This window comes from Colias philodice, chromosome 5 (genome assembly GCF_061535455.1).
Source record: "Colias philodice isolate Cphi_HAF_F1 chromosome 5, ilColPhil1 Martin Lab GWU primary, whole genome shotgun sequence".
Lineage (NCBI taxonomy): Eukaryota > Metazoa > Arthropoda > Insecta > Lepidoptera > Pieridae > Colias > Colias philodice.
In genome coordinates, this window is record NC_143090.1 from 5,170,773 (window position 1) to 5,192,863 (window position 22,091).

General features: G+C 38.4%; 3 protein-coding genes across 3 annotated transcripts; 1 reads left to right on the plus strand and 2 right to left on the minus strand.

The window, feature by feature from the left end:
• Nucleotides 1–417: 417 nt before the first annotated feature.
• Nucleotides 418–1,355, minus strand: LOC149488412 (uncharacterized). Its single transcript, XM_089695230.1, has 2 exons — nt 1,114–1,355; nt 418–799 (listed from the first exon to the last, which is right to left on the minus strand). Exons 1-2 carry the CDS (start codon nt 1,244–1,246, stop codon nt 420–422), a joined length of 513 nt encoding a protein of 170 aa, XP_089551356.1. The 5' UTR covers nt 1,247–1,355; the 3' UTR covers nt 418–419.
• Nucleotides 1,356–1,548: 193 nt separating this feature from the next.
• On the plus strand, nt 1,549–17,345 carry wapl (cohesin release factor wings apart-like). The gene is given in 14 exon segments (XM_089695538.1): nt 1,549–2,115; nt 2,305–4,127; nt 5,644–5,832; nt 5,918–6,022; nt 6,308–6,451; nt 6,711–6,832; nt 6,951–7,077; nt 7,222–7,437; nt 8,406–8,605; nt 11,533–11,683; nt 12,553–12,716; nt 12,905–13,008; nt 13,332–13,510; nt 14,513–17,345. Coding segments are annotated over 14 exon segments (3,927 nt in total). The 5' UTR covers nt 1,549–1,955; the 3' UTR covers nt 14,756–17,345.
• Nucleotides 17,346–18,169: 824 nt separating this feature from the next.
• On the minus strand, nt 18,170–21,264 carry LOC149488414 (IQ motif and ubiquitin-like domain-containing protein). The gene is made up of 5 exons (XM_089695231.1): nt 20,331–21,264; nt 20,077–20,189; nt 19,801–20,009; nt 19,574–19,703; nt 18,170–19,300 (listed from the first exon to the last, which is right to left on the minus strand). Exons 1-5 carry the CDS (start codon nt 21,253–21,255, stop codon nt 18,170–18,172), a joined length of 2,508 nt encoding a protein of 835 aa, XP_089551357.1. The 5' UTR covers nt 21,256–21,264.
• Between the last annotated feature and the right edge of the window lie 827 nt (nt 21,265–22,091).

Sequence of the window (22,091 nt, forward strand, 5' to 3'; positions counted from 1 at the left end):
ACAAGATTAAAAAACATCTTCCACATTCTTTCTATCCCTTACTGGCCTCATACCTTAGAGAGAGAATGTTTCGTGTGAAACAAGGAGAAGCAAGATCTGCTCTACACAGCTGCCATGCCGGAGTACCCCAAGGCTCGGTTCTTTCTCCTACTTTATATAATAATAATAATAAATAAAAATGGCAGTTTTATGTTGTTTTCAATTATAAAGTTTGTTTGAAAGATTTCATACTTGTAATTAGCTCTAACTATCGATGCAATGAAATTACGCCGCTTTTCCCGGGAGTGACAAGCATATTTACGAAAACTATTTTTATTTCAATAATTATGAATATAAATTAATAACGAAATATAATAAAAAAAAACTATTTTATTTTATGTATTAACATTATCATCAAACAATTTACAAAATTTTATTACTTATAAGTAATTATGATCACTTAATGCTCTAGTAACTGTAATTTTTTTATCATTATCGATGTTTGAAGGGTCGGAAACTGTATCTCTGCCGTTTTCCGTAGAATTTATAGTCTCAAACGTACCTTCCTGACACTGTTCGTCTAAGCTTTGCCTACTCGATTCTGCTGGAATAATTATTTCATAAGCAGCTTCGGGCAATGTTATTACTTCTTCTGCGCTTTGTGCAATATCTTTGTCTACTACCTTTTTTTTTCGTATCTTTTTTGCAACTTTTTTTTTTGCATGTGGTTGACTCTTCCCGTGAGACTCAATTTTACTGGATCTTTTGGTTACTATGTTGTCTTCTTTTATAATCTTAGACACAATTTGTTTAGACACACCTAAAAAAATACATATCTTTTTTGGTAAAAGAGATACTGGAACCTTTTTATTAATAATATTATATAATACGGCTTCTAACTGGAGTAAAATATTATGAAGAATTTGAAATATTCCAGAAGATACGCGTGCCATTTAAGTACTTCGATTATTATTATGCTGCACAGGTGAAATTAAATTGTTTATTGAAAAAATATATTTGTAAACGGGCAAAGTTGATTCTCCCCGTTAATACTACTTATTATTATATTATTATCTCAACAATACAACGCACGGGTAAAACTAAATACTATTGTATGGCAACCTTAATATTTACCGGTCATGGCGGCCACTCGAGCCGTAACATTCATTATTGGGATCAGAACATCTTTATTTTTCTTTTCCGCTTCACAAAATAACTTCACTTTGAAAATCACCTCTCGAGCCGCACTTTCCAATACTTTTGGCATCGTAAACAACAAACTATACGTGGATTATTGTATTATTAAAATTGAACAAAGCTCTTCAACCTGTCAAATTTAGTTCACACGTTCGCCGTGGGTCTCCATTAGTGGCGTGTTGCGGACTCTAGTACCTATGGCTGCAATAGAATAATAAAACAAAACCATAGAGATGAATTAAGATTAAAAATAGTGGCATAGTTTATGGATCATAGTATGAAACTCGAATTCTGATTGGTTGAAAAATTCACCTTGTTTTGCTTTACCAATATGGCGCTGCTGGTGAGAGATGACAACATCGCTAAGCAACATCGCAGTTTGTGTCTTGTTTGTCATTTTTAATGCAATTTCTAATCTTTCTTAACTACCTCAAAGTGCAAGGAAAATAAGTACATTTAATCTAAATTTGTGATATTTAGAGACGCGGCTCAATAGAGACTTGTAATAATTCAAAGTAAATTCGAATGCGTCCCTGAGGAAAGTACTTAGGTACAGCTCTTGTAAAAATGGCGGGTGTGTTATCTTTATGGTTTCTGTTTTCCTTTCTATAGGAGAAAGTCAAAGTGGATTAAGTGCGTGAACACTGAACAACAAATAACTGTTATTTCTTATCGTTTGTGCTTATAGAAAAACAATATGAGTTACATATTATTTTGACATTTAAAGTGTAGTTGGTCAAGACGGCGCAAGTGTAATCGTTTTTGATGAAATTATCAGAATGTCGCGTTGGGGCAGAGGCCGAAGCGGCAGCGTGGCCGTGCCGCTCGATAGTGCCCTATTTAGAGAAAACAGTAACTGTCCCACAGCTGCCCGGTCCGCGGGTACCGTGGGCAAGTGGGGAATCACAAGCTTTACTTCCATTAGAAGCGCCCCTTACGGTAAACATTTTATATTTGCTTTTACGATTGAAGTTATTTTAATTCTTTAATAAAGTATTTAACCTATTCGTTTTAAGCTATAAATCTTGCCATTAAAATATTCTTATTGGTTTTTAAATATCATTGTTTTCCTCTTCAAATATGCAGTGATCTAACAGAGCTATGATACCCATTGAAATCTTATTTCAGCCTACCAAAGTAATGTTCACAAGAAACCAGTTCAAGACCAAAATAGCCCACTGACAGTACCTGCTGTTGAATCAGAACAGCCACCTCCAAAACCCAAGAAATTTTTCAAGTCACGTAACACTGAATTGTATCCTCCAGTACCTCAAATTACATATGCTCCTCCAGTTCATCCTGCACCACTTTCTCCTGAACACACTACTAAAGAGAAAAAGACAACTAAGCGAAGCAGATACAATAGAGATTCATCATCACCTGAACTACCAAGACGTAATTCTGAAAAATCTCGAGGTAAAAAGAATGCAGTTGCTACTAAAGCAGCGAAAAAAGAGGATCCTACAGCAGAAAATTCACAACCACCGAACAAGCGTTACTTAGTTAGAAATCGTGATAAAGTGATTAATTATGCAGAGGATGGAAGCAACAGTCCCATACCTGAATTTACAAGATATGAGCCATTACAGCCCAAGGTTTCAACTCCAAAGGCTAGTCCACTAGTAGCCAGTGCATCACCAAAGGCTATTCTTAGCCCATCTCCAGTTAAAAGCGAGGTAGCAAGCCCATCAACCAGTAAGGAAAGTAATGAAGAGCGTAAACCACCACCAATTGTACTTCGTATATCCAAAGGAACATCTAGAATTGTCAGTACAGATTCCAATGAAGGTTTCACCTCCCCTGGATCAGACCGGCATTCATCTATGGATAATCATTCCGATTTAGGGTTAGACCATAAGAAGAGTCCTTCCGTGGATGCTATATGTTCACCTAAACATGAAGGACTTAAAATTACCATAAAATGTTCTGGTTTCAATCAAGAAGGTAAGAAAGAAAAGAAAAAAGAGAAGAAAGATGGTCACAAATCTCACAAAAAGCATCACAAGGTGTCTTCAGATGATGAACCTCTAAAGAAACCTAGCTCTCCACAACCTGGTTCAGATGCTTATGAACTTTATAAAACACTTGCTTCTCCAGCACATGAACCAATACCAGAAAAGAATTCGAACAAAATTAAGCAGATAGACATTATAGAATCCCAATTGGCTAAATTTGATTCTACCCCAGACGACACAAATGAACCTCTTCCTGAGCCAAAACCACCTGAAGTGGTATCAGGTAGATCTCGACGAAATAGACCCAACATCAATTATAGTGAAAATGATGATGAGGTGTATGTAGCAGCTGGAATATCTAATAAACATGGAGCAAAGACAGTAAATGAAGTTAAAAGAGAGTGTAGAAAGACAAGAAAAAAACAAGAAGGACAACTTGACCCAATACCTAGCAAATTGCAAGATGTTCCTCTAGAACTAGAAAAAGAATCTGAATCTCCCATCGAACAAAATGAATTGATTAATATTTTAGCAGGCTCAGATAAAACTGAAAGTATACCTAAGTTAAAAATAAATAAGAACAAGAAAAATAAGCATGGCCATAATAAGCACTCAAGCCCTGATACAAATGAAATGATTGATACTGTTAATAAAGTGAATGAAACTAATGAAGAATTAAATTCTGAGCTACAACCAACAGAAGTCAAACAACAGGAAGCTACAGAAGTGCAAAGCCAGACACAGATTCAATCTACAGACTCTGCATATAATAGTTGTCCCAATGAACTATCAGAAGAAGAAGTGCAGAAGCAATCTCAAGATCTGTTTAAGTCACCTCACTCTGAAGATCATAATGAAGAGAAACCAAGTGTTAAATTAGTAATCACAAAGAAAAAGGGTTCTATATTCAAAAGCAAATCTTTGGGTAATGATAATCCTTCTCCACTGCCTGCTCGTAAAAGACGACATCTTTATAAACATGAATGGGCAAATGATGTAAGTATTTATCTTGTACATAATATTTCTATACTTCTCTAGATTATATGCAAAAACTTTCCAGGTATAATAAATATTCTAAAGTTATGATAAAAAGAGCAATAAAGTTTTCTGGATTACAAATCTTGGAAGATAACTTATTGATTATTATCAGTTTCTGATAAAAAAGAAATGAAGCAACCATAATGAATTATTAAGAAATAAACTATTCCTATTGAGCAATTAATCAGTATCCATGTTTTTATATGCAATGTTATTACACTGATTCAAAATTGATAAAAATTGCATTAAAATTTACTCTAAAAACAATAGTTGTATGTGTGTATGGTGAAGGTTATTGTATTACTTTCTTTATGATTGAATGTGGCTATAACTTCAGTAATTAATAAAATACCTAATAAAAAATGAGACATTACATTGTTTAAATCCTAATATATTTGCACTGATATAAGTAAACTTTTGACATGTACATTGTTTGAACGGCGCAATTCTATATTTAGTGTTTTAATAACCTAATCAATTGTTCATATCATACTTAAGTTTTTTAGAAAAGACAAAGACAAATATTCATATATAATATTGTTTTAATGAAGATATTAAAATAAAATAATTGAATGTAATATATGTTCATGCCTCTTGAACACATTGTTATGTACTTATTATGTTGTGACTTGAATTTAGTCAAATTGGGAAGTAAGGCTAGATAGGGTACTTACTTTTTTCTGATTGGATAAATCTTGTATACAGACAGCATTATATTATGCTTAGTAATGTTTGAAAATTTTCACTTAAACATTCACTTACAGACTACAGTTGTCTCTAAAACTTATTCAGCTCTATGGAGTTTTAAGAGTGCCAGGAAACTGTACATTATTCATTGATGTAAATATGAAGACAATAAAGAGGCAACTTTAAAATCAATAATGTATCTATCAATCAGTTTGTCAGAATATAAGGTTAAATGGGACTTTAAATATAAAGAAAATTGCATTGACCTTAATTAATCTAAATAATCTGGATAACTAACATCAATTAAAGTTTAATAATGAAGTAAACTCGCAATAATTCCTAGTAAATGTCTCTTTTAAGAATCAGGAAATTAAAAATCATCAGTCAATAGAAAAAGGATCAGGTTGCATTTTACTTTAAAAAAAATATATATTTCCTATAAGAGAAACACTAGTGCACATAATGTAATACTTTTTTTAGTAGTTAACAATGTTTACTATTTTGTTCATATCAATAACACAATATAATAATAAAATTACTATTTATCAGAAATGTTTAAACTTTCATGTTGCATAGATTTTTTTTATTGTTGATAAACATTTTTTTTTGTTTATGTATATCCATTCATAATAAGTGTGATAGCCATGTTTTTCATAAATGTATTTTTTTGCAAACATGTTCTTTTACTATACTCTGTTATGTTTAGGATAATAAAGAGCATGCTTTGTATTCCTTATTTTTCTTTGTGATAGATCATAACTTTTAAATTTACGTATAAAATCTTCAGAAGGGTAATGAGACTCCAAGACCTGAGCAACCAGAAACAACTGAAGTCCAGAATCCAGCCAGTCAAGTATCTGAAGAACTTACCAGAGTTACTCGCTACAGGGCAGCTGATCCAATTATAGATGACCCAATATGTAATGAACCTGTTAAACCTTATACCAGTGTCAGATGTGCTAAGGAAGCTAAGGAGGTACTAGAGAAAACTAAAGAAATATAATTGTGTATGTGAAGTAATTCTTATACATTTACTGATATTTAATACTTGTATGTTTCAGTATTACACTGTTGTGAGGAATGTGAAGAAAGCTCATCAAATCCAAGAGATAGGTGAATTCCAAGAATTTAATGATGATGTTGAATATCTTCTAGATGCTTTACAGGTAATCAACTTGTCAGCACTGGTTTATATGTCGTATTTATTAGTTATGCTGTATCCTTACTTATTATAATGTACTATCTAAAGAATTCCAAAATACTAATCTTGTTTAGTTTGAGACTAGGTAGAGTCTTGTCCAAAAACTTAAGTATATTGTTTGTAACCTGCCAAATTAAATAAAAATAATTTAATCAATTACTTTATGTGAAATCACACCTTACAAGACATTCTTATTTAGAGAACATATTATTATGATGAGTAATATATAATTTTGTTTCACTACAAACAGGACAACAATCCAATGTCGACACGTTGCCTGTCCGCCATCACGCTGGCCAGTAAATGTACGGCGCCCGCGTTCCGCATGCACCTGCGAGCGCACGGCACCGTGCAGAAGTTCTTCAGTGCTCTACATGATGCTACTAATGATCAGGTATAGATTTTGTTCTTTTGATTAAAATTTTAAATTGAAATTGTATTATTTCAGGCAGTTTTATATAGTTTTCATATTATGCATACTTTGTTAAAATTTTGATACTTGTATTATTTTGTAATTGCATATTGTGCTACATTGTCAATAGATATATTTTTTAAATTAAGTTTATCTTTGCTCTAGTCACATTTAATTAATTTTTTAAGTATAGGTATTGATTAAAAACAAACTTGTTTATCATTCATTGAATGTGTTTCAGAGCTTGGGGCTGTGTACAGCAACAGTTATGTTTGTACTATCCCAAGATCGTCTCAATATGGACTTGGATCGTGAATCACTGGAACTTATGTTGAATTTACTGGAGTCTGATGCTTCTCATAAGTAAGCACACTAAGATAATTATTTTGTTTAAATCATGTGATTCTCTATGAAAATATTTTATACGAATTGAAGAATTACCAAATAAGTACTTGTATATGTTAAATGTTTAATGTGTTAGGAATGCTCTGGATGACTGCGGTTTGACATCAGCACAACTTGCTAAGACACAAGAGAGAGTTCGGGAACTATGTGCCGAGATCAAAAATCAAGGAAAAGCTAAGCATTTAGATTTGGATAATATTACTGTAAGTGATTCAATTTTTAATTTATTTTTATTACTCATAAAATTTTATAAGTATCTTAACAATCGAGCTTTTCTCCATGAATATAGATCAAATTAAACTTATATCTATTATAGACTTTTTCTACATACTATTCTCTTTGTACAGGTGGGGCATTTAGCCATGGAGACACTATTGTCTCTGACGTCGAAACGCGCCGGCGAGTGGTTCAAGGAAGAACTCCGCAACTTAGGTGGCGTGGACCACATTGTGCGCACTATACAGGACTGCGCCGAGAAGCTGCAGGCGCCGGCCGCCACGTGGACCAACACGCACCTCGATATATTGAGGAAGGCTGATCGGTGCATGCGGGTTTTGGAGAACGTGAGTTGTTTTTAATCTTATACGAAAAACTTGAACATTGACAATATACAGGTGGAGGATTAATTGCTATCAATTATATTGATAGCAATTAGGAAAACCAATTCAACAGGAACAAGAAAATCTTATATTTGTATATTTATTCACCATCAAAAGTTAAAACCATTCACATATTTGTTTAACTAGTTATAGTATAACAGAATTTTATAGCACTCCTACAAACAACTCTGCTCTCCATAATATTCCACAGTCTATAATACGAAGTGAAAGCAAGTTCCTGGGCGCGGTATTGACTATTTCTATACTTCTATACTAATATTATAAAGAGGAAAGGTTTGTATGTATGTATGGTTTTCACGCATAAACTACTGGACCGATTTTGATGAAATTTGGCACAGATATTCTTTAGACCCTGAGAAAGAACATAGGCTACCTTTTATTGCGAAATATATACCACGGGCGAAGCCGGGGCGGACCGCTAGTTGATTAATAATTCAACAGTGTTATTTTCATAACATCCCACGCACTATACGGTGTAGAAATTTTCGATGGGCCCTGGAGGAAAAGTGCTTGAAATACTGGAGATAGCAAATTTTGCTGAAAGGAAACATTCCTTTATTTTGAAAAAGAAATAGAACTGCATTCAATAAACCGAAATCTAAAGTTATCGACCATCTGTCAAGTTAACAACCAGTTGTAAGAATGAAATAACAAATTTTATGTTTTTTAATTTTTAGTTGGTTTTATTCCCAGTCAAAGCAAGTGAATTTTCGAAAATCTTTGAATGCAGTTCGATTTCTTTTTCAAAATAAAGGAACGTTTCTTAGAGCTTAGGGCCCTAGAGGGAAAGTATTTCAAATACTTTCCGTCTAGGGCCCATAGAAAATTTCCACACTGTATAATAAAGTTTTGCATGTGTGCGAATTGCATATGACAGACAGTAGAAGTTTACGCAATGTGTGTATGTACAGGTGACGCAGATGAACGAGGCGAACCAGCAGCACCTGGTGTGCGGCGGGCTGGGCGCGGCGGGCACGCTGGCGGCGCTGCTGCGGCGCTGCGTGGGCGAGGCGCGCGCGCACCGCCCGCTGCGCCGCGCGCTGCTCGACGCGGCGCTGCCCGCCGTCAAGGTGCTCGTCAACCTGTCGCACTCCTTCGCCCCCAACGGTGAGTACACCACTACAGTGTGCGGCGGGCTGGGCGCGGCGGGCACGCTGGCGGCGCTGCTGCGGCGCTGCGTGGGCGAGGCGCGCGCGCACCGCCCGCTGCGCCGCGCGCTGCTCGACGCGGCGCTGCCCGCCGTCAAGGTGCTCGTCAACCTGTCGCACTCCTTCGCCCCCAACGGTGAGTACACCACTACAGTGTGCGGCGGGCTGGGCGCGGCGGGCACGCTGGCGGCGCTGCTGCGGCGCTGCGTGGGCGAGGCGCGCGCGCACCGCCCGCTGCGCCGCGCGCTGCTCGACGCGGCGCTGCCCGCCGTCAAGGTGCTCGTCAACCTGTCGCACTCCTTCGCCCCCAACGGTGAGTACACCACTACAGTGTGCGGCGGGCTGGGCGCGGCGGGCACGCTGGCGGCGCTGCTGCGGCGCTGCGTGGGCGAGGCGCGCGCGCACCGCCCGCTGCGCCGCGCGCTGCTCGACGCGGCGCTGCCCGCCGTCAAGGTGCTCGTCAACCTGTCGCACTCCTTCGCCCCCAACGGTGAGTACACCACTACAGTGTGCGGCGGGCTGGGCGCGGCGGGCACGCTGGCGGCGCTGCTGCGGCGCTGCGTGGGCGAGGCGCGCGCGCACCGCCCGCTGCGCCGCGCGCTGCTCGACGCGGCGCTGCCCGCCGTCAAGGTGCTCGTCAACCTGTCGCACTCCTTCGCCCCCAACGGTGAGTACACCACTACAGTGTGCGGCGGGCTGGGCGCGGCGGGCACGCTGGCGGCGCTGCTGCGGCGCTGCGTGGGCGAGGCGCGCGCGCACCGCCCGCTGCGCCGCGCGCTGCTCGACGCGGCGCTGCCCGCCGTCAAGGTGCTCGTCAACCTGTCGCACTCCTTCGCCCCCAACGGTGAGTACACCACTACAGTGTGCGGCGGGCTGGGCGCGGCGGGCACGCTGGCGGCGCTGCTGCGGCGCTGCGTGGGCGAGGCGCGCGCGCACCGCCCGCTGCGCCGCGCGCTGCTCGACGCGGCGCTGCCCGCCGTCAAGGTGCTCGTCAACCTGTCGCACTCCTTCGCCCCCAACGGTGAGTACACCACTACAGTGTGCGGCGGGCTGGGCGCGGCGGGCACGCTGGCGGCGCTGCTGCGGCGCTGCGTGGGCGAGGCGCGCGCGCACCGCCCGCTGCGCCGCGCGCTGCTCGACGCGGCGCTGCCCGCCGTCAAGGTGCTCGTCAACCTGTCGCACTCCTTCGCCCCCAACGGTGAGTACACCACTACAGTGTGCGGCGGGCTGGGCGCGGCGGGCACGCTGGCGGCGCTGCTGCGGCGCTGCGTGGGCGAGGCGCGCGCGCACCGCCCGCTGCGCCGCGCGCTGCTCGACGCGGCGCTGCCCGCCGTCAAGGTGCTCGTCAACCTGTCGCACTCCTTCGCCCCCAACGGTGAGTACACCACTACAGTGTGCGGCGGGCTGGGCGCGGCGGGCACGCTGGCGGCGCTGCTGCGGCGCTGCGTGGGCGAGGCGCGCGCGCACCGCCCGCTGCGCCGCGCGCTGCTCGACGCGGCGCTGCCCGCCGTCAAGGTGCTCGTCAACCTGTCGCACTCCTTCGCCCCCAACGGTGAGTACACCACTACAGTGTGCGGCGGGCTGGGCGCGGCGGGCACGCTGGCGGCGCTGCTGCGGCGCTGCGTGGGCGAGGCGCGCGCGCACCGCCCGCTGCGCCGCGCGCTGCTCGACGCGGCGCTGCCCGCCGTCAAGGTGCTCGTCAACCTGTCGCACTCCTTCGCCCCCAACGGTGAGTACACCACTACAGTGTGCGGCGGGCTGGGCGCGGCGGGCACGCTGGCGGCGCTGCTGCGGCGCTGCGTGGGCGAGGCGCGCGCGCACCGCCCGCTGCGCCGCGCGCTGCTCGACGCGGCGCTGCCCGCCGTCAAGGTGCTCGTCAACCTGTCGCACTCCTTCGCCCCCAACGGTGAGTACACCACTACAATATTACCACATGGGAACCTTCAAGCAAAGGGCCTACAACTTCCTAAACACCAACATCCACCTTAAAGCCATTGAGATGTACATATGGAGACGACACCGCCTACATCACTTCATCGGTAAATACCTAACTCTAGTTAGGTATTTACCGGTATTTAAAAATTATTATCTATAATAATTTTTAAAACTTAGTTAGAGCAAAAAAATGGCGCACAGATTTTGTTCGTGGTGTCTCCTCCATACGTAGTAATATTATCTCAATGCTTAAAGCCGGCAATATGATCGCAGTGTTCCCAACGTTGTGATCGTCATGAGCGGCGTCTATCATCTACCACCATGTGAGTCGCCTGCCCTATTGCTAGGGTTACTATTAAAAAAAAATACTATTGCATATTCTAGGTAATCAATGTAAAACAATTCTAGGGGATCGCGCTCCATGTTAGTTCACTCGTTGCTTAGCACCAGGCAAGGTCGTGGTCTAAAGTTTACCTGTAGTACGTAAAAAAATAATCTCTCCTCATTAAATGTGTATTTAACTATTTATACATAGTGATTTAAAGAAAAGTAAACAGTTCGCTTGTCTAGATTAAAAAGCTTATATTATGTTTGCATTATGATGTAAGTATAAGTATGTTAAAATCGAACTTGTTGTTGTAATTTCGCACATAGTATTAATACCATACATATATTATATATCTTAATTTTATGTGAGAAATGATCATTTTGCAACATCATTATATGGTACGCAGTTAAATTTGGGTATCATGCTGATAATAAGTTAGATTTACCTAGTTTTTCTAGACTTGAGACTTCTTTGCAAATTATGTTGTGCGTGACACAGTTAATGATAAATTCGATACAGATTAAATCTAGTTTCTTTGTGAAAAATCTAATAGTTTACAAACACACACTATCGTTTACGCACATGCAATTATCGTTAATCATTTTAACAATTGTCTATAGAATCTAGGTTATAAAAATATATCACTATGATTACAGCATCATCGATTGGAGCTCAGGTGGTTGGTGAACAACCATCAGTCATGGAGATGTGCTTGATAATGTTGAACAATCAGGACAACTTCATTCCAGACTCAAATAACTTTGACTTCTCTGTCTGTGTAAGTAAAAATTAATAATCGATGATAACATGAATTTATGTATATATAACAATTTACAAATCATTGTATTTCAAATGAAAACTTTTAAGTTCATGAATATAAAGTTAGTGTAAATTAATAAAAAATATTGAAGATAAAATACTCAGTGACATGTCATGTTTAGATTTTTATACAAAAGTCTAGAAAAATAAAATGATAGTACCTAACAAAAAATACATCCACTGTCAGCAAGGCATCCTAATGGTACGGGAGCCAGGTGCAAATTTGGTTAATTATTTCCTCTCAAGAGATAATTCGTCAGACGCATCAGAGTATAGTATTATAAAGCCTCGTGAACGTCAGCTGGCGCTCGGTTGCTGTTGCGGTAACCAGCTGATTATTTTTTTTTCGTTGAGATATGGGGTTAGCTACAATTTGACAAATTTTTAGCTGAGAGGAAATGAATGAATGTATTTTTTTTTCCTACGTGCGTGGGAGGCTACAACCGCTCTTCCCCCCAACCGAGCTCCAGCTGACGTTCACGAGGCTTCATAATACTATACTTTGATGCATTTTACTAATTACCGCTTGAGAGGAACTTGGTCATAAAATCTGTTCCTGGCTCCCGTACCATAAGGCAACCACTGAAAATCAGTGTATTGCACTGAGTGGCAGGCCTTTTGTGGCATACATATATTTAAGTTAGATTTAAGTTTCTTGTTTTATTTGTATCTTTTATGTATCCATAATAAACATATTTCATTTCATTTCATTTTTTAACATATGGTAAATTATGATTCTAGATTTTTGGAGCAAAGTATTGTTCAAATATTTCACAGTAAAGTGCTTTTTTTTTTGCATTTTTTCAATATCTATTTTCCTCCTTCCAGGTGTTAATGTTACTAATAAATCTAGTACAAAACAACGACGTGAACACCCAACGGTTGCTCAGCGTGCGGATCCGTGTGGACAACGAGAACGATATCATATCGCGGAGCGTGTCTGCACTCGATTTGATTATCGACTTGTTCCATAAACGGGTCGAACTTGCCAAGTAAGTTGATATAAATCATATAAACTATCAACTTCAATTTCTGCATACAAAGAGTACGAAGTTTTCCAAGGAATTCACTTATAGAACGAATGACACGCGTTGCCGCGCAACAAATCCACTCGTTAAATATTTCATTACATATTATGTATCCATGGAATAAGTCATAATTCTTACTTAAAATATTATAGGCGAGCGGAAGAAAATACGGACGCCATACTTGATGGCAAAAAGGATGGTGAGGACAGTGATAACAAGAAACAGCCAGATGACATTGATGAAACTGTTGCTAAACGTGAGTTTTGTTTGCATTCATTTATATCACTAATAAATGTTATATTTGATCCACCTAATAGTATATTCGATTATTGATTTATAATTTTATCGTGAATAGTTGTTAATCTTAAATTAAATACATGAAATATGGCCGGATAAATTGCATTTCTCGTTTTATTTTAAAAAATGTATTATGGCCATTTTACTCATTAGGTTAAGTACTTTCGATATCATTTTAAAGTTTATTGATATCTGCAATAGTTTCGGAATAATCGCCTGTGCACACTTAACGATTACACCCTGTATACTCTTAAGTAACGAGTAACATGTTTGTGTGCGCAGTGCTGGCGCGCGCGGGCACGCACATGGAGCACACGATGGTGGGCGCGTACCTGGCGCTGCTGGTGGGGCAGGCGGCGCTGGGCGCGGGCGCCTCCCCCGTGCGCGCGCGCCTGCCCGCCTTCGCGCCGCTGCTGCCCACGCTGCGCAAGTACTTCGCCTTCCTCGAGCTCACCGCCAGCGTGAGTATTCACATTTTATGGTTATTGCTATTGAAAGATTAACAAGCAAATTTATTGACTGATGGTAGGCAATTATATATTATATAGATGTGATTCCGGTTACTCACCGCTCGCGTAAGTATTTTTATGATATTAGAATGCAGATGAGCAGACGCATTGCCTGACCAGTAGTGCGCTGTGGTCGACGTTCCTGTAACTCACTAACAGCGTTTGTAGTATTTTTAATTATTATTAGAAGAGAAGGACAGACGCATTGCCTTATGATAAGCGAGTGCGCTGTGGACGTCGTTTCTCTCCCTCACCGCCAACGATAATGTTTTGTTTTTATTTTATTGGGAGCTTATCAAGCAGATGGAAAGCAAGTGTAACGTAGGCTTCCGCAACAAAAGTTACGGGCGTTACGTACGTACGTATTTTATGTATGTAAAAAGTATTAGATACGAAAAGTTAGTTCATAAATTATATTTCTTTATATTTCATTGACATTAAATCACACAAGGCTATATACCTGATAATTAAATATTATTAAGAGTAAATATTATGTAGTAAACATAACATTTGCTATCTCGTCTGCGTGAATAGACTAGCAGTTCCGACGTATCTACAAATAATGAAGTCAAGATAGTCGTTCTCAAGTTATGGCTTGATTAATTGAAAGTGAAGTGAAAAAATCGATAATATTTATTTATTCTTTATTGTACATAATATACCAAACATAAATAAGCTATACTATAATTACAATTAAGATACAATGAAAACACACGGCACATACGTACTAAAAGGCGGCCTTATTGCTTAAAAGCAATCTCTTCCAGGCAACCCTGATTGGTAAGGAATGTATGCTAGAACGCGACTTGGCGCAAATTCAATGAATAAATTAAGCATTTCAATATAATTAATAAAAACAATATATAATATCAACATACTCCTGTATATTTATAATTTTATAACATAAACCACTTGATATAGCTATCCAATACAACGCGTAACTTAACATTCCAGGCGGAAGCGGCAATAGTGGCGCACGTGAAATCCACGCAGCGGATAATTCAGTTCATGGAAAACAGCGACAAGGAGGGCGAAGCACCCGCACCAACCCCCGCCCCCGCCCCATACTACTCGGGCTACTACCAGACCTCACCCTCCGATGTACCCCAGGACATGTCGCTGAGCAACCTCAACTATGGAACCAACTATTCCTCCGGCTCCGACAGGATGTCCTCCATGGAGGTCGACTACCATTGAAGTGTGACGTGTGCTCGACAAGCGTGGAAATGGAACTGTTGATAGTGTGACCAAGAAGCTTATATCTAATACACTGGAGATTGCACTATGACCATTAAATTGTAACAAGAAAAATATGACGTTGAATGACGCCTGTATGTTTTTTTATCCCTTTCACACCTAACCAACCAACCAACCAACTTGGCCAAGTTAGGTGTGAAAGGGATAAAAAAACATACAGGCGTCATTCAACGTCATATTTTCTTGTTACAAGTTAATGGTCATAGTGCAATCTCCAGTGTATTAGATATATAAGCTTCTTGGTTGATAGTGTGACTCCGTTCTCTGTCTGCTCTCCGTGGTTGGCGGTTACCATTTGCGACTAGCCGTGTGCAAATGCTCGACAAGTATGGAAATGGAACCCACTTTGGCGTTTATTTTTTTTAAACGCTTTCGAATTGATGCATGTGGATTTGCATCAATTTGATGTGTTTAAATTTTTAAGTGTAAATCAATTTCGATAATTTGCTTGATTAGATAATATTTGTTGTAAGCTAGTGCCCGATTTTATTGGTTTTTAATATTTATTCAATCATGAGTAAGAATACTGTCTAATAAGTAAGTTTTCTGATAAAATGCTCAAAGTTGGTTCTTATTTTCATACTCTTTGCAACAATATAATTTTATGTGAAAGGCTAGGTACCCATAGTACTATGCTCTGAGTTTGTAATCTACAATTTTTAAATTGAATCTTCAAAAATTGTTGATCATGAACTAGAATACTTTAAATGTGTATGGGGGTCTGAATACCTCGCGTTCACTCAAATACATAATATAAAGTTATGTGTGTTCCATTGGAAGCATTATTGTACACGGCTCAAAGCTTACGCTGAGTACTAAATGTGTTTTGTTTTTGAAATTTTATTGTGTGCGTGTGATTGGGAGACTTGTAAATAAAATCTAAATCAATTTAATGTATAGATAAATCATGAAAACATGCCATTCGTAATGTTAGAGTTTGTTTCCGTATAATGAATTGTTACATTGTTTTTAGTACCTCATCTTTTGTAATATTCCTTTGTCGCCTTTGTAAATAGATCCGCATTAGATAGTTGAGTTGGATATGGGTTATGGTCTTAATGAAATTGAGATATTTCCGAGTTTAATAAGCCTTTACTGGCAGTATAAAAGTGCAAAGATAGTCAATAAGTGTATAATAGATGTGAATTCTGTTATGTGAATATGTATGCACTTTTTGTATAGAACTGAGAGTTACAATCTATCGAGTATTGTTCTCACGAGGCACAATTCTTTGTAACTAAATAAGTAGCTAGTTAAATAGATCGACTCTGATCGACACACATTGGAAAATATAGCATTATGTGACGCTGGTCGGACTAGACGGAATGTTTTCGCAATGTACAAACACTGTTAATTACATGAGACGTTTTAAATAAATAGGACAAATCATGACCGGACTTTTAATTACATGGTGTTTTTATCGTTGACCTCTGAAAAGAATATGTAGACAATTTGACTGATCGCTTCCATTTCACTTGTAGTATCTGTTGTAAATCCGTACTTTGAAACTTTCTCTGCCTGCAATATGTTGTCGAACAAAGCAATCACATAGTATTTATTGAGGTTGAAATAATTGCTTGATAATTTATGTATATTGTTGAATATTGCATCAGATTGAATTGGTTAGTTGCTAGTTTGTTATAGTGAATGATAGCCTTTATGAATAGCTTAGGGTTGAAAGAAATTGAATCCGGATAATTAATCTTTATAAGATTTGGATAATATTTCAAATTTTCTACGCTATTATTTTTTAACTCCATCACAATTGTTCTTATTTTTATTTATTTTGCTCATTACATAAACGTTTGTAGCTTTAATTATTTTCGAGGATAGTTTTAATGTTTCTTTTTCACGAGTAGTAAATAACACGATGGCACCCTACTTAATAATCTTTTAATATTTTGTATATTCTATTCTGATTCTGTGTCCCAGATTATAAACTAGTGTTGGGTAAATTATTTAGGTACAATTTTAAAGAAAACATATTTTGGGGAAATCTTTTTATTGAATTAAATAGCTTCTAGTTTATCGTTTAAATGGGTATCAAATTCTCAGTCTTAACATGTAAAATAATTCTATTTAAAATTAGTAATGTAAAGGGAATTTTGTGTGAATGCCTCCCGATAGTAGTCGGTTTTGTGTTTTGTGAAATTCAATATATTACACACTATGTAGAGTTGACAGCTTTATTATATAGACGTACATACTTGCAGTCATTTTATTTGTGTTAGTATAGCCTGACTTTCGTACCTAAATTCGCGGCTTATTATAATAAATTGACTTTATAGACTGGATTATTCGTTGTACAGTTTTATTCTTATATCTAAATTATATTTTACGTAATTTATTGAACTATAGTTGTATGAATTTTGCTATGTGCGCGTTGCGTTATATCTTGTATATCACATATGTTTTCTATATTATGTTGTTAGCCTGTGTCGAGAGTTTGATATCTTGAGAAATTATTGTAAATGTAACGTGTAATTATGTTTTAAAGTATTACGTGTAATTATTATTAAAAGAAGGACAAATAAAACAAGTGTTTCTATTACCCTTTAATAACCTCACATCTAAAAACTACAAATAAATAGAACATATTAATATATCTAGTATCTACATTTACATCTATACTTACTAATATTATTAAGCTAAAGAGTTTGTTTGTTTGTTTGAACGCGCTAATCTCAGGAACTGATCTGGTCCGATTTGAAAAATTCTTTCGGTGTTAGATAGCCCATTTATCGAGGAAGGCTATATAATATATATCTTAATGCTAAGACTAACAGGAGCAGAGCACTGCGGGTAAAACCGCGGGGCACAGCTAGTTTGTTATATAATCATCATTTATTTAAAAGAAATATAGAAGTACAAATTTCACAAATGTTATTTTATGCCAGTTTTATGACTTGTTAGCCGCCCTGGGTCTTGCTATACCTACTGAAGCTGAAAATACCCTAAGAGGTATCATCTACCAAGCGAAATACTATTATTTGATTTAAATAAAACAAATAACTCTTGATATAATAATTAAGTAAGTATAACATTTTCGTCGAAACCATATTTTAAGTGTTTTTACTTAAGCAAAGAATTAATGTAAATAATTCCAGAATAAAAATGGATCCCATAAGAACAAAATACCACTCATCATTTTAAATAACGATTTGATTAAGTAAGTGATCAGTTAGTTACATGAATTTTACGAATTGGTGGTATCTACCACTATACTACTTGCCATTACCTCAAAAATGTTCACTATTTTATGCTTTTACCGTAAAATTATGTTTTAACTAAGTACGGAAATTTAAAGAAAACTTTCATTTCCCAAAAAATATATATTTTAATATGGTAATTGATCTATATCCTTTCTACCGCACTTACTCTAGCTACAGCTGGAGCACGTATAGCTGGCCAATCTCCACTTTCTGTAAATGTTTTATTTACAGTCATTAGTTGTTCAAAATTGGCTTTGGCCAGCTTATGTTTATTTGCGACTTTTTGTACAAGCTCTTCATCATAAACTTTTTCGGGATTGTCTAGTTTTAAGTGCGCTTTCATTTCTTGTAGCGTCACCAGAAAGCAGTTCCACGGAGACCAATCTTCGTTAACGTGCCATCGACACAATCTTAGCTCTGATAAGTCCCCACATTCGCTGATAGCAGAATGCGCATGCCATAATTTTTCCACAATAAAAAATATATCTTTCTCTTGCAATACAAATGCTAGAGACCCCCAACATCTTCGCCTTCTTTCATCTCGTTGTACAGCTCTCAATATGAATTTGTACGGAGTCATGTCCACCCAAATACGTTCATTAACATCCTTCCAGGAGCAAGACGTGCAAACTAAGAATCCACTTATTTTCGCGTTCAACGGGAAGTCTTTATAAAGTTTAACTTGATGACACATTTCACAGAAGTAAAGTCTCTCGTTTTGGATTTCTCTAAATTCTCTGATATCGTTACATTTTGTCACTCCTGAATTTAGTTCAGATGTTTTTATTAATTGGAATAGACTTGCTGTGATCCTGCGTCTTAAAAATTCTAATTGATGATTATCACACCGCCTAACCAGTAAGTCGCATTCTCTGTCAAGTAAGGTTATTATTTCTTCAGCTAAATGGTGACGGAAATCTTGTAGAGCAAATTTCAAGTCGACGAGTATTTCAATTCTCTCATTCGTCTGCATATCATCTCGAAGAAATGAGTTATATAGTTCTTTGAGTTTTCTTGCTTTTTGAGTTTCTATGGTGTCCATGGTTATAAGTTTACCATCGCGTCCATACCAAGCAAAAGGTTTAGATATTTCTTCGAGAAACTTTTTCTCTTTAATTTTCCTACTGTCTTCTTTCACTTTAATTCTATAATCTTCAATACATCGTAATAGTTCGACTTCTTTGTCAAGAAGAAGTGTGAATTCTGCTATTTTTGGTCCTTTTGAATGTAATTGGGATATACGTGAAATTTCTGCATGTTTCCAACGATCGACCTTAAAAAAATGATGATTAGGTAGTTATTCATAATAAGGTACCTACGTAAGACACTCAATAGTAAATTAAATACTACAATTGAAATTGACATTGATAGTACCTAATGGACGCTGGTTGTAGTTTTCTTATTTTTTTTTACATTAAGCGGTAGGAACAATAAAAAATTAAATGTTAACATTATAACAAGCGAGATTTATTTGTGAATATAGGTACTAATAAACGGAACTGAAAATAAATGTTATGAAATAGTCGTTACCTAAAGAATAACTCACCATTGAATAGAGTTGATCAAAGTCTTCTCTTGTTTTTGGAAATGTTTTTGTAATAAGGTCACCCTTTAAACGACGTTCTATAGCTTCCTGTTCTAACCTTTCTTCTTCTTTCATTCTAGCTATGCGTTCCCTAAAAAAATGTTATAAACGTTTATTGTATATGTAGTTATTTTATTGACAATTATATTATGAATTTAATGTAATTAATGGGTAATAACCGTACTCACATGCATTCTTTAAGCCATCTTTCAATTTTTTGTCTGAATTGGTGATGTCTAAAAGCTCGTTGTATAACTGATGCGTAGTGGTTGTGGTTCAATCGTGCTACCATTTCCTCATAAGTCTCATAGGGTTTTGGTGTTAAGATTTTATCAGTCACATTAGGGATGTAGGCGTGGACAGTGTTCATTTGAGTTGCTCGACTATACGCTGTATCCTAAAAAGTAATTTATTTTTATATATCCGTGTGATGATTTCGACAGACTTTATACATTTATACTTACATAAATTTTTTCACGCATTTCAGCCGTTTGTGTATCGCGGCATGTTTTATTTTCTGGTAATAATTTTTCGGGCTTCTGTGGAGTCTGCGTGTAGGCATGGTGATAAATTGTGCCTAAAAATTATAAAATAAGAAATTTAACAATATCCACCAATTCATTATTTACTTAGATTAAATTTCTAGAAAATGGGACAGAGAACTGATCAAAATTACGGGACCTAATTATACCTACTTCAGAGCAAATTCAAAATGTACCTGTATGAACATTTTTGTATCCCCCCAAGAATGGTTTCTTTATAGGTTCGGAAAATATTTCAACGTTAATATGTTTTAAAGTAGTTCCAAAGGGAACTATAACCGTTAAAACATCATTAACGGGCATTTCGTTGTAAAGCTTTTCCAAGTTTAATTTCGCATTATCTTTAGTTAAAAGCTCTAGCTCAGCAATGCCATATTTATCATAATCCAAGTCTAAAAGCGCCATTCGGTCTTTCAACGGTTGTTCTCCACGCAATAGAACCAAATTGTCCGCATCAACTTGAAAAAGACCAGCTAAATTCTTTTTTATTTCATGAACTTTTATAATGGAATGGTAAGAACGGGTAAAAATTCCATTTTGATTGCGAACCCGAAATTTAATAGCAATGAATGGCATAGTTTTCTTTTTTGGAATAATGGATTGAAGTAGTTCATGAACGAAGGACTCTTTTGGTATAGACGAAAGAGAGAATTCTTCAGAATCCTTTGTGAAAACATCGATTACTAGGTTGCCATGAGCGTCGGTTTTTAAGTCAGATACAGCAGTGGTCTCTTTCAAAACATTTCTATTTTTCGTCAATATTAAGTTATTGTTTGACACAGATATTAATTTGGCCAATTTTCGTTTTACATATTTGATGGGTGTATTCGATGGGAAGACTTTGCTGAACACTTCGTTAGGATGTACGGGTGACTTAAACGTGACCAGAGTGTGACTGATGGGGCACTTGTATTGTTCAAGCTCTCTAAAACATGGTGCAGTTTGATTACGGGACTTGGTGTCATCATCGGTTGCGGAAGACAATCTTTTATATGGTGGCGCAGTAAGCAGTTTTTCACGTCCTAATTCGCATTGGCACGCCACCACCCCAGTTAAGCAACCAGGGTTTGGAGCTATTCCTATTGTATAATTCTGATCCATATCTAAAACTCGCAGCGGACACTATAAAACACAATACAACTAACACAATACTAAAATGATTGAAGACAACATAGCAAATACAGACTTTCTAAAATTTCTTTACAAATAACTCGTTTAGACAAGAAATAGTTGCTATGATACAAACATTGTGCCAAGGTCATAGCTAAGAGCTATTACGCACTGTCGACCAGTCGCTGGCGACTCAGTCGCCGGCGACTGTGACTTACTATAGTTTAAATAGGGGCTTGCGCACTAAGTCGTCAGTCGTCCAGGAGTAAATCACAGTCGCCGGCGACTGAGTCGCCGGCGACTGGTCGACAGTGCGTAATAGCTCTAAGAGCTAGCGCACACGAGCAACTTTGTCTCCGCAACTATTTTGTCTCCGCAACTATTTTGTCTCTCCACCCATGGCCTAGTATGAAAGTGCGCGCACGTAGAGACGCAACTCCCCATACAATTGATGGGAGAGACAAAAAAGTTGCGGAGACAAAGTTGCTCGTGCGCGCTCGCTCTAACACTGCTGTCAAGGCACTCACAATAGTGCTTTTTTTAATAGTAGAAGATCCGAACATAGGTCAACCTTCACCGGCGTGATAATAGAAAGAGACCAATTTTATAATAAACTAGCGGTCCGCCCCGGCTTCGCCCGTGGTACATATTTACGTTTTCTCTACATGAAAACCATCCTCGTACTTCAAGGAATATGATAAAAAAAGAATTATCGAAATCGGTTCAGCCGTTCTCGAGTTATGCGCTTACCAACACATTTTGCGATTCATTTTTATATATAAGATAAGATGTAGTCGATTAAAAAATCTATTAAAGTTGGGTTTGCT